Here is a 12,514-nt window from a genome sequence, read left to right on the forward strand (position 1 = left end):
CTGGATTGGGTCATTGGTCAGCCAAGCTGTTGGAGGCCTCTGCCCTCAGGTCGACTTAACCCCCACACCCTGTACACTTTGTAGGTACTTGTCTGGTACACTGCTGTTTCTTATGGTAGATGACAAGATGTTGAAGAGTCTTGGGCACTGGATTTTAAAGTGTTCTTTCTTTTCGTGCATATGGTACCTTTAGATTGCAGAGGTCGTATTTCACAAAATCTTCCTTGCCTGTCATGCCAGTATGATGTTATTTCTGAATGTAGGTTGGGAACCATACCTTCTAGGATTTTCTGTCTGTGTTCCAGGGAGTATAAGCTCTGTATTTTTAGTAATTCCCAATGATTTAGTTCCTGTAGTGATACAGGAACTAAATCATTAATAAGAGCTGGGAAAGGTCTCTCGACACTTCTAAATCTGCAGTTTTTCCTACCTTGTAGGGTGATATTATAATGCAGCAATGCTCTATACATGAAGGAATTAGTGCCGTGAATAATACCATTGGTGTTTTTTCCCTTGTCTTGAAGGTCCATAGGATCCAGCCTGCCTGCCTTCAGCATGAGGCAACCATTGGTTTGGTAAAGTTCCTTGAAGGGTAAGGTCATCAGACATTATTACTCCATGGTCTTTCACATTATTCATCTGGTTTGTGATTGCGTCTGTGTCTGTCTGATATTCTGCATTATTTTTGATATCTTCATCGTCTCCACACTGTAGTTGATATTTATCTCCATTGAAAAGCATGGTGTTTTCTGTTGCCCAGTTAAAGACTTTGTGTACTTTTTAGCCATTCAGCATCTTCTACTGTTGTGATTTTCATATTTATTTTATCATCTACAAAGGATTGTGAGTTTCATACTTATTCTTTTATCATCTACAAAGGATGATGTGAAACTGTGGCTTGTGTTTACTTTGAAATTCAAGGAATGGTAGAATTTTGTATTGGTAATCATCACTGTATAAAGTGTGTTTTAGTAATTGAAGGCTATAATAATTGAAGGCCCCCTTCTCATTTTTAAGCATATAAAACCATTTGAAAGGCTGTCTCAGCAGCTAGAATTTTTTTTAAGAGTACAGTTGTAACTGTCTGGAGGCTGGGTATGTGATGTAAGCATTGTGGTTGAGTTAGATGCTGTTGAACATATACAATGCGTTGATTAATGCATTATGAAAATGTTTTAAGTGCTACTGTGCTAGGGTACATATCCTTGATTAGGACCTCAGCTGCCCATGCCATCTCAGCCAACATTAAAAAAAATTGTGTCGGATTATGACAGTATTTTTGGGAACTTGCATTTTTTATAATTTGCCCCTTAAAAGTAATTTAAGTATTTTTTATTTTTTATATTTTTTAAAGTTAGCAGAAGTGGTCTTTTGATGTGGATTTCTCCTTCTCTGCTTGTTTAGAAAATTATATCAGAGTTAAAGTAGGTATGCTTATGCAGATATCTTTGTAAACACATTTTACATTTCAATGTAGTAGTTTGAGTTTTGAGTTCATATGCCGTCTATACTGTTATTTATTTATTTCAGGTAAAGATGGCAACAAGATCACAACAGTCATTGCCACCCCGGGTCAGGGCTCAGATAGACCGCAGGAGGTATCGTACATGGACACAAAAGTCATTGGCAATGGCAGTTTTGGCGTGGTGTTCCAAGCCAAACTATGTGAGACTGGGGAACTCGTCGCCATTAAGAAGGTGCTGCAAGACAAACGCTTTAAGGTCAGTTGATCTTGAAATAAACAGTTTAGTCTTTCTTTGGAATTTTGTTCACTTGGCCTTTGCAAGCCTGAAGGGTTTTGGTAGGCGACCCCATTTCTGCAGATAATGTTTCCACAAAAAATGTAAACTCCCTTGCACATGATCCACCCCAAGTAAATAGAAATACAGTAGTTAAATGGTTTGGGAATTTCGTAGAGGTCAAGTCAGAGGTTAGTGTGATGGTAAGACCTAAGGAAGGGGTAGCTCTTTTGCTGAAGGAGTTGTGGAAATTTGAGCCCAAGACTGATGTTGGTAAAAATGAAAGTAGATTACGAGAGGTGGGTGAGTACAAGTGCAGTGTACCTGGCCACGAGAAGACAGAGTAAGAGAGATGAGTGTTTTGGGAGAAACTGAATAAGGGTGTCAAAAGTTTTAATGTGAGAGATAGTTTCTTAGTAATTGTTAATTTGAATGTGATAGTAGGTAATGTGGCAAGTAATGTATAATTGGGGGCATGGGGTATTCAGTGATGTGAGTGGAAATGGTAAACAGCTTTTGAAGTTGTATGCTGAAAAAAGATTGGTGAATGAAAATACCAACGCTACCTTGCTAACGCGGGAAATGGCGAATAGTATGAAAAAAAAAATATATATATATATATATAATGTAGGTTTGCGGCAGGGGTGTGTGACGTCTCCATGGTTGTTTAATTTGTTTATGGATGGGGTTGTTAGGGAGGTGAATGCAAGAGTTTTGGAAAGAGGGGCAAGTATGAAGTCTGTTGTGGATGTGAGAGCTTGGGAAGTGAGTCAGTTGTTGTTCGCTGATGATACAGCGCTGGTGGCTGATTCATGTGAGAAACTGCAGAAGCTGGTGACTGAGTTTGGTAAAGTGTGTGAAAGAAGAAAGTTAAGAGTAAATGTGAATAAGAGCAAGGTTATTAGGTACAGTAGGGTTGAGGGTCAAGTCAATTGGGAGGTAAGTTTGAATGGAGAAAAACTGGAGGAAGTAAAGTGTTTTAGATATCTGGGAGTGGATCTGGCAGCGGATGGAACCATGGAAGCGGAAGTGGATCATAGGGTGGGGAAGGGGGCGAAAATCCTGGGAGCCTTGAAGAATGTGTGGAAGTCGAGAACATTATCTCGGAAAGCAAAAATGGGTATGTTTGAAGGAATAGTGGTTCCAAAAATGTTGTATGGTTGCGAGGCGTGGGCTATGGATAGAGTTGTGCGCAGGAGGATGGATGTGCTGGAAATGAGATGTTTGAGGACAATGTGTGGTGTGAGGTGGTTTGATCGAGTAAGTAACGTAAGGGTAAGAGAGATGTGTGGAAATAAAAAGAGCGTGGTTGAGAGAGCAGAAGAGGGTGTTTTGAAATGGTTTGGGCACATGGAGAGAATGAGTGAGGAAAGATTGACCAAGAGGATATATGTGTCAGAGGTGGAGGGAACGAGGAGAAGTGGGAGAGCAAATTGGAGGTGGAAAGATGGAGTGAAAAAGATTTTGTGTGATTTGGGCCTGAACATGCAGGAGGGTGAAAGGAGGGCAAGGAATAGAGTGAATTGGATTGAAGTGGTATACCGGGGTTGACGTGCTGTCAGTGGATTGAATCAGGGCATGTGAAGCGTCTGGGGTAAACCATGGAAAGCTGTGTAGGTATGTATATTTGCGTGTGTGGACGTTATATACATGTGTATGGGGGTAGGTTGGGCCATTTCTTTCGTTTGTTTCCATGCGCTACCTCGCAAACGCGGGAGACAGCGACAAAGCAAAAAAAAAAAAAAAAAAAAAAAATATGTATTCTTGGGTGACTCAGTAGGAAAGATGGAAAGCAGGCATTATTGGATTACATACTAATCAATTGTTGTACAATAGAGGGACTCATGGGTGTGAATGTGATGAGAGGGGCAGCTGGTAGGATATCTATCATTACATGGTTGGAGGTGGTGGTGAATATTTGTAGTGGCTGTAGGAAAAGTTTTATCTGTGAGGCTAAAAGTTAATGATAAAGTATACACAGTTTTTTGGTGTAAGTAAAATAAATGATAACACTTGTTCATCAACAACGTACTTGACACTCAGTCCTTACTCTTGCACTTTTTAGTGTTTTGCGCAGAAATGTCTCCCAAACTTCTACATGTTACTGTAATGTAAGTATTGCATGAAATTGCTTCAAAAGTATTTTTTTTATATTGTAAAAGAATGTTCTTGAAATTGTAAAGTTGAATAGAATTTAGATAGCCTGAAAAACATGATTTTGAGGGTTTGAAAGGAAAATAGGTTAAGGGGGAGATGGGGAGATGCATTCCTTGTCGGGAAGTGTTGGGTACTTTAGAAGATATTAGGATTTCATAAGAACACTAGAAAATATTATACTTGTGCTTTAATAAATATTGTACAAGAGCATGGAACACTCCCTCACCAAGTCATGGACACCTGGAAGAGTAAGTCTGGGCCAGGAGAAAGACACAATGGAAAATTAAGTTGAAGGTATGCATGGCGTAGCTGAAATTTTCTCCAGTAGACTGTCCTTCATTAGATATTGCCTGAATTAACCAATATGAATCTGTGATAAATAGTTGTTAGATTTAGCACCTCCTGTATCCAACTCTCATGGGTTTTGACTGTAGCATATTGCCTATGGCATTATAGTGAATTAATTGGAATAGGACAATGGAGCATATCTATACATGTCTCATCACTGTCACAGTAAAAATAAAAGTAAGTTATTTGATGTCATGAGTCTGTAGGTACTATGCAAAGGGAATTTGCATTTTGGCAAGACTGGTGTATAATACTGGGCAAAATGTAAATTTCAGCACTTCAAAAAATCCCTGGACTTGCTTAATCCTTTGAACCATGGGTACATAAAAAACCTGGTAACCCATTATGCTGAAAATATGTATGAAAAAATCTTAAAAGCATTGCTTATTCTGCACAACTGAATTACACTTGAAAGCTAGAGAATAGATGTGAGCAAATGAGGCCTTTTCTTCTTTTGTTCCAGATGCTAACTTGCTAATATGGGAAATGACGAGCAAGTATTGAGAAAAATGATTCTTATATAATTGAATATCTGCATGCAGAAATATATATATAAAAAAATCTACCTATTTTGCTTTTGTATGGTGGAGTAAGGAAGTCTGTATATGAGCCACCCAGCTGGTGCCTTAGTACATTGTAGGGGATGAGGGTAAAGCAAGAATAGAGGAGGTAGCCATTCATTGCATGGGATAAGGAATGAACAAGGAGTGAGAGGAGTATTGAAGTTTGCACACAGTTTGCAAATCAGTGGATGGAAGTTTTGTCTCAGGTGATTTTTGTTACAGATGATCATGTACTATTATCATATGATGTATGTCACAGTTAGGTCATACTGACAGAAATGCTTCTGGGGGACAAAGTGATTTGTAGATGGTGTGAGGAGACCTGCTGGGACATAGGATGCTATTCATAAGTGCAAAGCTTGGTTTTCTATTTAAAACAGTGGCATAGAAATCTTTCTTATGATGTATATTGCAAATGATCCAAAACCATCAGATGATATATGTAGTACTTAGTAGTTTTAGAGTTTTAAGAAAGGCAATAGCTGTTTAGGCAGGGTTGCAGAATTTACTGCCCATAAATATAAAAGTCATTGACAGTTTATCTCCCTTACCATTCCTCTAATGTGGGACTTTGTGGACAGCATGGGAATGATGTCACCTCCCAAGCTTCTCTCTTATACATATTCCTGAAGCTTATTTCATATCATATTGAATTCTCCTTTTACTGTGTCTCATCAACTTTACTTTGCATTTATTCATGGTGAATTTCAATCATGTATAATACCAGCTTTGGGGGTTCTCTAGGTCCCCTTGTAAGTTGATGCAATCCCTCTCACCTCTTATTCTCTTCATGACCTTGGCATCAGCCACAAACATACTCAAGTAGGAGTTCAATCTTTCTGGCAAGTCATTTCAAGTTATTCACTTACATGAAGGAGAGCGATGGTCCCAGGACAAATTCCTGCGGCACTTCAATAGTAGCCTTCAGCCCCTTTCGAGAAGGCTGCCCTGACATACGTCTTCTGTTTTCTTCAAAGAAGATAATCTGTCTGTAGAAGTAATCTCCCCTTATTTCTGCATGACATTCCAGCTTTTATAGTGTAGTGTTTTCTGGCAGTCCTGAACAGCTCTGTGAACTTATGCAAATTATACAGGATCTTATGGCAAAATATCAGCATGAACAGTGGCCTGGCAAAACAGAAAGTATGCTTCCAATTTTTGGTGTTAGTCAAAAGTTTTGTCTATGCAGGAATGTTGGTGGAGATTCACCTATTGTTGTCCATGCCGAAGTGGTGTCAGAGATTCACATGTTTTCCAAGCACACACTTGTTATTGATGAACTGTTAATGGATCTTGGGCATTGTTTCTTCTTGCCTGAAACATGAGAAGCCATGCACACACTGAGGCCACAGTGTACCCCAAACACTGTTCATTGTTGTGGGTTTGACTTCCTCCCATAGCATAGTATAGTTTCCACTGCATTCCTTTTTTTTCATGTTTCCACCACTCACTGAACAAGGGCTTATCTTTCCTATATTTACCATTGAGGAGATGGCAGAATACTCTCTTCAGGTAGTGCACCTTCAGGATGGCAAGGAATTTTGTTTTTAGGGAGTTACCCTCTCCTTACATTTGAATTTCTCTCTCTAAGGTGTTCAGGATTTCTAGATGCGTTGCCAGGAATAAATAAGCAGTGTTTTATTAGTTCTCTTTTTATGGCATTGCTCTGTTCTATGTCTGGACAGAAAGAGCCAATAATCTACTCTTCAGAATTACTTATGGGTAGAATGCAAAGTCATAGGTGATGGTGTGTTTACATGTTCTTTAATTGCTTTTGGATTTTCTGAATAAAATACTAGTAAGGGCTTCAACCCTGAATCTCTTTAGAATTCCATCGTATCAGAAGTTTCAAGCAATCTTTGGCTGCCCTGTACCCAGGAGCATGCCTTTCATGCTTGGATATGAATGTATTGGCTGGCATGCTTTTCTAGAATAACCATATTAAACTCGCTTTGAGTTGTGTAACCTACATCTGTGATGATTTCCTATAAATACTCAGAACTTGGGTAACTTTTGTGCCCAGTATCAGCAGTGACAGCTTCCCAAGTCATGTGGATCTTATGGAAACCATGATGCTTTTTCAGCCCACTTAAAACACCCTTTATTTGTCTCGCCCATATTATTATTAAGGTCGATATATAATAACATGGTCTTTCCCCTAGTAATTAGTGCTGTCTTGGGCATGTTCCTTTGATTCATATCTTCAGTACAGCTTTATATGTCTCTATCTCTTTGATACCCATTCCCTTTGGGAACACCCATCAAGGGGATGTCCACAGCAAAAGAGCCTCAGCTTATCCCTGTCCTAACGTGCCTCTCTCACATACACCATTCCATTCTTCCACCATTTCTCTCCCTCCAGTACTTTTCCACTCTGATTCCCTGTGTCATAGTTGGTATTCCTCTCACATAACCCTTTTAATTATACTCTCATACACTCTCCTTGTAAATTCCCATCTTCTATTCTTACCACATGCCCAAACCACCTCAGAATGTTATGTTTCATCCATTCTATCACTCCACAATTCATTCCCTTTGCATTCCCTTTCATACCTCATCTCTTACTCCCTTTCATTTCTTTCTTCATCCCATCTAGTCGTATTACATGCTGCTCTCACATATCTCATTTCCATAGCCTGGATTCAGCCAAATAACCCTTTAAATTTTCTTTTATCTCTGTCACATAGCTCCTTTCTATGCTCACTTGTTTAGCTCTTGGTAGACAAAGAAGTAGATTTTATTTTATCTTTTCCATATATAGCATTCACAGCAGAAGGAATAAGACCCATGGACTTAACAATAGCCAAGTGTTCCTAAATACCTTCGACTCTTCAAAGCACCTCAAATTACACATCCAGCAGAGTCATAGCCTTATGCTAGGTCCTCCCCAAATTACTGTACCTTTAACACTTTTACAGACATACCAAAATGGCTCTCATTACTTTGGAGATATGACAAACCATAAGAAGCCAAGATGTTGGCTACCACTTGCTGCAATGTGTCATTTATAAGCTGACTGCTGTAGGGTGTGATTGAATCAAAACATATTTTGCTGGGAGGTGGGACATAATTCTAAAATTATTTTGCTATGGCATTATAATGTTACCATAGTGTGATGACTAAAAACACCTTAAAATATCTCAAGGTATTTTGTTATTAACAGAAAAGAATAATTTATGCAGTATATTAATAATGAGACTTTTTCAAGTTGGCTGCAGCTGTATGGGCTTTATGTGTCATTACAAAGGAGAGTTTATCTTTTTGACCAAATTAATTTGTGCAGAGTGCTCTGGTTGAACCTCAGAGCAAATTGATTTTAGAAGACCCCTTTCCACACTGTTTATATGTGCTGTGTGCTTCATACTTGGTGCTCCCAATTTTCTTCAAAAAGTCTGCTTCTCAAAATCTGCTGAAATCCTCAAGTATCCTGGACATACACACCATTATGAGTAGAAGTTATGTTTTAACTGTTCAATAGAGCTAAGGCATAGATTTATTGATATGGATACTTGGGCACCATTGAAGAATATCATGTGATCAAATGCTGAGCTAATTTTGATTTATATTCAGAGCCATATGTGATGGAGTTCTTTACTGAGATATGCCTCAGTTTAGTTTTTACATTTTGGAAAGATAATTTCATATATTGATGAAGTTTTTACTATGATAGTTAAATATTTGCTAAGGTTTACTTTTATTTGCAGAACCGAGAACTTCAGATAATGAGAAGACTAGAACACTGTAATATAGTCAAACTGATGTATTTCTTCTACTCTAGTGGAGACAAGGTGAGTATCATTCTGAATAATTGAATCATTTGCAAGCTGTAAGATACAAAGTAGACAAAGGAAACTTAGGGGAAACACTATGTTGTACTTTGCTTACATAGGATATCACTGATAATTCAGCTACAAGTAAAGTTTTCCATTATTTGTATAGGTGCTGCTGGATACCATGATGCTTGAAAGAAATGTTGCATAAACTCATTAACCCAAATACCTTGTGTTGAGTATATCAGATCAGATGTGTTTCCGAATATATATAGAATATTATAGGAAGAGATAAAAAAAGTGCTTCACAATTTTATTGATAGCATTTTTGATTTGTTTTGCTGGGGTTGAATGTTTGCAGGGGATGGGGTGAACTGGAGGTTGTCCAGGAAGAGAATTAAGAGGCTTGGAAAAGTACTGCTTCCTTTGGGACTCATTTGTAAGGCTTGAGGATTTTGGAGGTGAAGCCTTTGTGATTAACTCTGTCTTTACAAAAAGAAAAAAAAAGCTAATGATTTTTATTTTGTTTCAGAAAGAAGAAGTATTCTTGAACCTAGTGTTAGAATTTATCCCAGAGACAGTTTATAAAGTAGCAAGGCATCACAGCAAACAAAAACAGACTATACCAATCAGTTATATTAAGGTAAGTGATACTAGTCACTGATGTATTTCATTTGTTTTCTTACTACATTACTATTCAGTTGTTTAACTTTGACATTTTGTTCAGCAGTGTAACATAAATTCTAGTAGAAGATTTTGAGTAACCAGATTCTTTTTAATTTAACATTAGAATAAAAGTTTTGTCCAGTAATATAGGTTTATGTTAGGTTAATATTGATAATAATAATAATAATAATGATAATATTTCAATAATTATGGTACAAATAACTCAGAAAACCAGATCCCTGAAAACTGGATTCACCTGAAAATTGGATGTTTATTCATTGAAAATATTTATTACTGAAAAATCCATAAATTTCATGAAAACCAGAATAATTCTTGGTCAGTCAGCATCACTATTTTCTTTTCTAGGAATCCAGGTTAGGTTTTTAATGTAAATCCAGAAATTTACCTCTCCAGGAAAAGTTTTCTGTCATTTTCTCTCTCCATTTTCATTAATATTTAAAGAAATGAAAAATATAATTTGAGTCTTGCTGCCTCTGTTGTTTTGGCTTGCCCTCACACTGTGACCATATAGTGTTTACACCAGTAGCTGGCAGTCAGTGATATCTTACTGAAGTTTTATGTATTAATACCCCTCAGTTACCAACATAATGTCATCAAAAAGACCAGTAAGATCTTAAAGAATGCTCATCCTGCAAACTTACACCTCTGTAATTCTAACACTATTCAAGTATTGTTAGACTCCACCTGAAATTGGTTACACTGAGCAAGAATTGACCTTTGGTGAGGTTGTATCATTATCCGTTAATGGAAAGAACAGTCTCATGAAGGACTTTCTCTCCCAAAGTAGCCTATCCTACCCTGTTTCTGCCTTAAAAGTTGCAGGAGCCTTATTAGAAGGGGTTCTATAATAGTAATACTAATAATAATGATAATAATAAAAATGATAATGTGATGAAAATAATGATAATGATAGTAATATATTTTACTTTTGTTTGAGACTGTATCATTGGGTGAACTAGTACATTCTTGTCAAAGAACTTTTCACTCCAAATTAGTCTAAGTTTCTCTGCTAGGAGTAGCACAACATTGGCTGCAGGAACCTGTAGCAAGGTCCTGGTTAATAGCTAGACTTGCATAGTAAATTGGTCGTAGGATTATCAATAGAAAATATATAAGATGTGTCATATCCATAGTTTTTTGAAATTTTTAGTTAGATTAGTGAAACATAGTTACAGAAGAATTAATATTGAGTAAAGAATTTCTAAATTTGTGATAAAAAGCATGCACAGGTGGACCTTGGATTGCTTTTCAGTGCTACAAATGACCATATTGGAAAGTGAAGGCAATTGGTATAGGTTCAGTTTTGGCATACATTGAGGAACATTTAAGGTTGCACACCATATTATTAGCTGGAGTTTACTAGTTATTTCTATGAGTTTTTAGATCCTACTAAATGGAAAAGTGATTCAGTCCTTGTTTTGAATGTGAAAAGTTTTTAGAAGAATATTTATTGGATTTACAGCAATTGAGTAAAGACATAGCAAGCTTCAATATTTGCCAAAATATCTTTTCACTATTTTCATTAGTAATTGCTACATCAGTTGGGTATTGTGTATGCCCACTGCTTTTGAATTTCAGGTTTCTAATTTAGAAATGTGTGTTTACAGTTGTACATGTACCAATTGTTCCGAAGCCTTGCCTACATTCATTCTTTGGGTGTGTGTCATCGTGACATCAAGCCCCAAAACCTTCTTTTGGACCCTGAGACGGGGGTTCTTAAGCTTTGCGACTTTGGGAGTGCCAAACATTTGGTACGCGGGGAGCCCAATGTCTCTTACATATGCTCCCGTTACTACCGGGCTCCAGAACTCATATTTGGGGCAACTGACTACACTACCAATATTGGTAAGTACTTTAATGGGATGGCTCAACATTTTTCTATGAAAATAAGCTGGGAGTGATGAAGAATGTGTGGAAGGAGAGAACATTATCTCAGAGAGCAAAATTGGGTATGTTTGAAGGAATTATAGTTCCAACAATATTGTATGGTTGCGAGGCATGTACTATAGATAGGGTTATACGGAGGAGGGTGGATGTGTTGGAAATGAAATGTTTAAGGACAGTATGTGGTGTGAGGTGGTTTGATCGAGTAAGTAATGAAAGGGTAGGAGAGATGTCTGGAAATAAAAAGAGTGGGTGAGAGAGCAGAAGAGGGTGTGTTGAAATGGTTTGGACATATGGAGAGGATGAGTAAGGAAAGGTTGACGGGATATATGTGTCAGAGGTGGAGGGAGCACAGAGAAGCGAGAAATTAAATTGGAGGTGGAAGGATGGAGTGAAAAAGGTTTTGAGCGATTGTGACCTGAACATGCAGGATGGTGAAAGGCGTGCATGGAATAGAGTGAATTGGAATGATGTGGTATACTGGGGTTGATGTGTTGTCAGTGGACTGAACCAGGGCATATGAAATGTCTGGGGTAAACTCTGGAAAGGTCAGTAGGGCCTGGCTGTGAATAGGGAGCTTTAGTTTCGATGCATTACACATGATAGATTGGGAATGAGTGCGAAAGAATGTTGCCTTTTCTGTCTGTTTCCAGGTGCTACCTCACTGGCACGTGGTAGTGATGCTATTTCTTGTGGGGTGGGGCGGCGCCAGGAATGGATAAAGGTGACATGTATGAATATGTACATGTGTATGTATGTATATGTTTGTGCATGTATGCATATATCTGTACATGAGTGGATGGGTCATTCTTAATCTGTTTCCTGGTGCTACCTCGCTAATGCAGGAAACATCAGTCAAGTATAATACATATTTTATTTTTTTATTTTGCTTTGTCGCTGTCTCCCGCGTTTGTGAGGTAGCACAAGGAAACAGACGAAAGAAATGGCCCAACCCACCCCCTTACACATGTATATACATACACGTCCACACATGCAAGTATACATACCTATACATTTCAATGTACACATATATATACACACACAGACACATATATATATATATATATATATATATATATATATATATATATATATATATATATATATATATATATATATATATATATCCCTGGGGATAGGGGAGAAAGAATACTTGCCACGTTTTCCCTGCGTGTTGTAGAAAGCGACTAAAAGGGAAGGGAGCGGTGGGCTGGAAATCCTTCCCTCTTGTTTTTTTTTAATTTTCCAAAAGGGGAGCAGAGAAGGGGACCAAGTGAGAATATTCCCTCAAAGGCTCAGTCCTTTGTTCTGAACACTACCTTGCTAATGCAGGAAATGGCGAATAGTTTGAAAGAAAAGAATATAT

At 37.8% G+C, this 12,514-nt stretch overlaps 1 protein-coding gene across 10 annotated transcripts in view; it reads left to right on the plus strand.

The window, feature by feature from the left end:
- Nucleotides 1-12,514, plus strand: part of sgg (glycogen synthase kinase 3 beta homolog shaggy) — a 78,528-nt gene that overhangs the window by 47,630 nt on the left and 18,384 nt on the right. For all 10 annotated transcript variants that reach the window (XM_071682549.1, XM_071682544.1, XM_071682543.1 and 7 more), the window contains 4 exons: nucleotides 1,531-1,721; nucleotides 8,512-8,595; nucleotides 9,110-9,220; nucleotides 10,872-11,109. In XM_071682549.1, the coding sequence (XP_071538650.1) occupies nucleotides 1,531-1,721; nucleotides 8,512-8,595; nucleotides 9,110-9,220; nucleotides 10,872-11,109 (624 nt within the window). The remainder of the gene's footprint in view (nucleotides 1-1,530; nucleotides 1,722-8,511; nucleotides 8,596-9,109; nucleotides 9,221-10,871; nucleotides 11,110-12,514) is intronic.

Source organism: Panulirus ornatus, chromosome 34, assembly GCF_036320965.1.
Source record: "Panulirus ornatus isolate Po-2019 chromosome 34, ASM3632096v1, whole genome shotgun sequence".
Taxonomy (NCBI): Eukaryota; Metazoa; Arthropoda; class Malacostraca; order Decapoda; family Palinuridae; genus Panulirus; species Panulirus ornatus.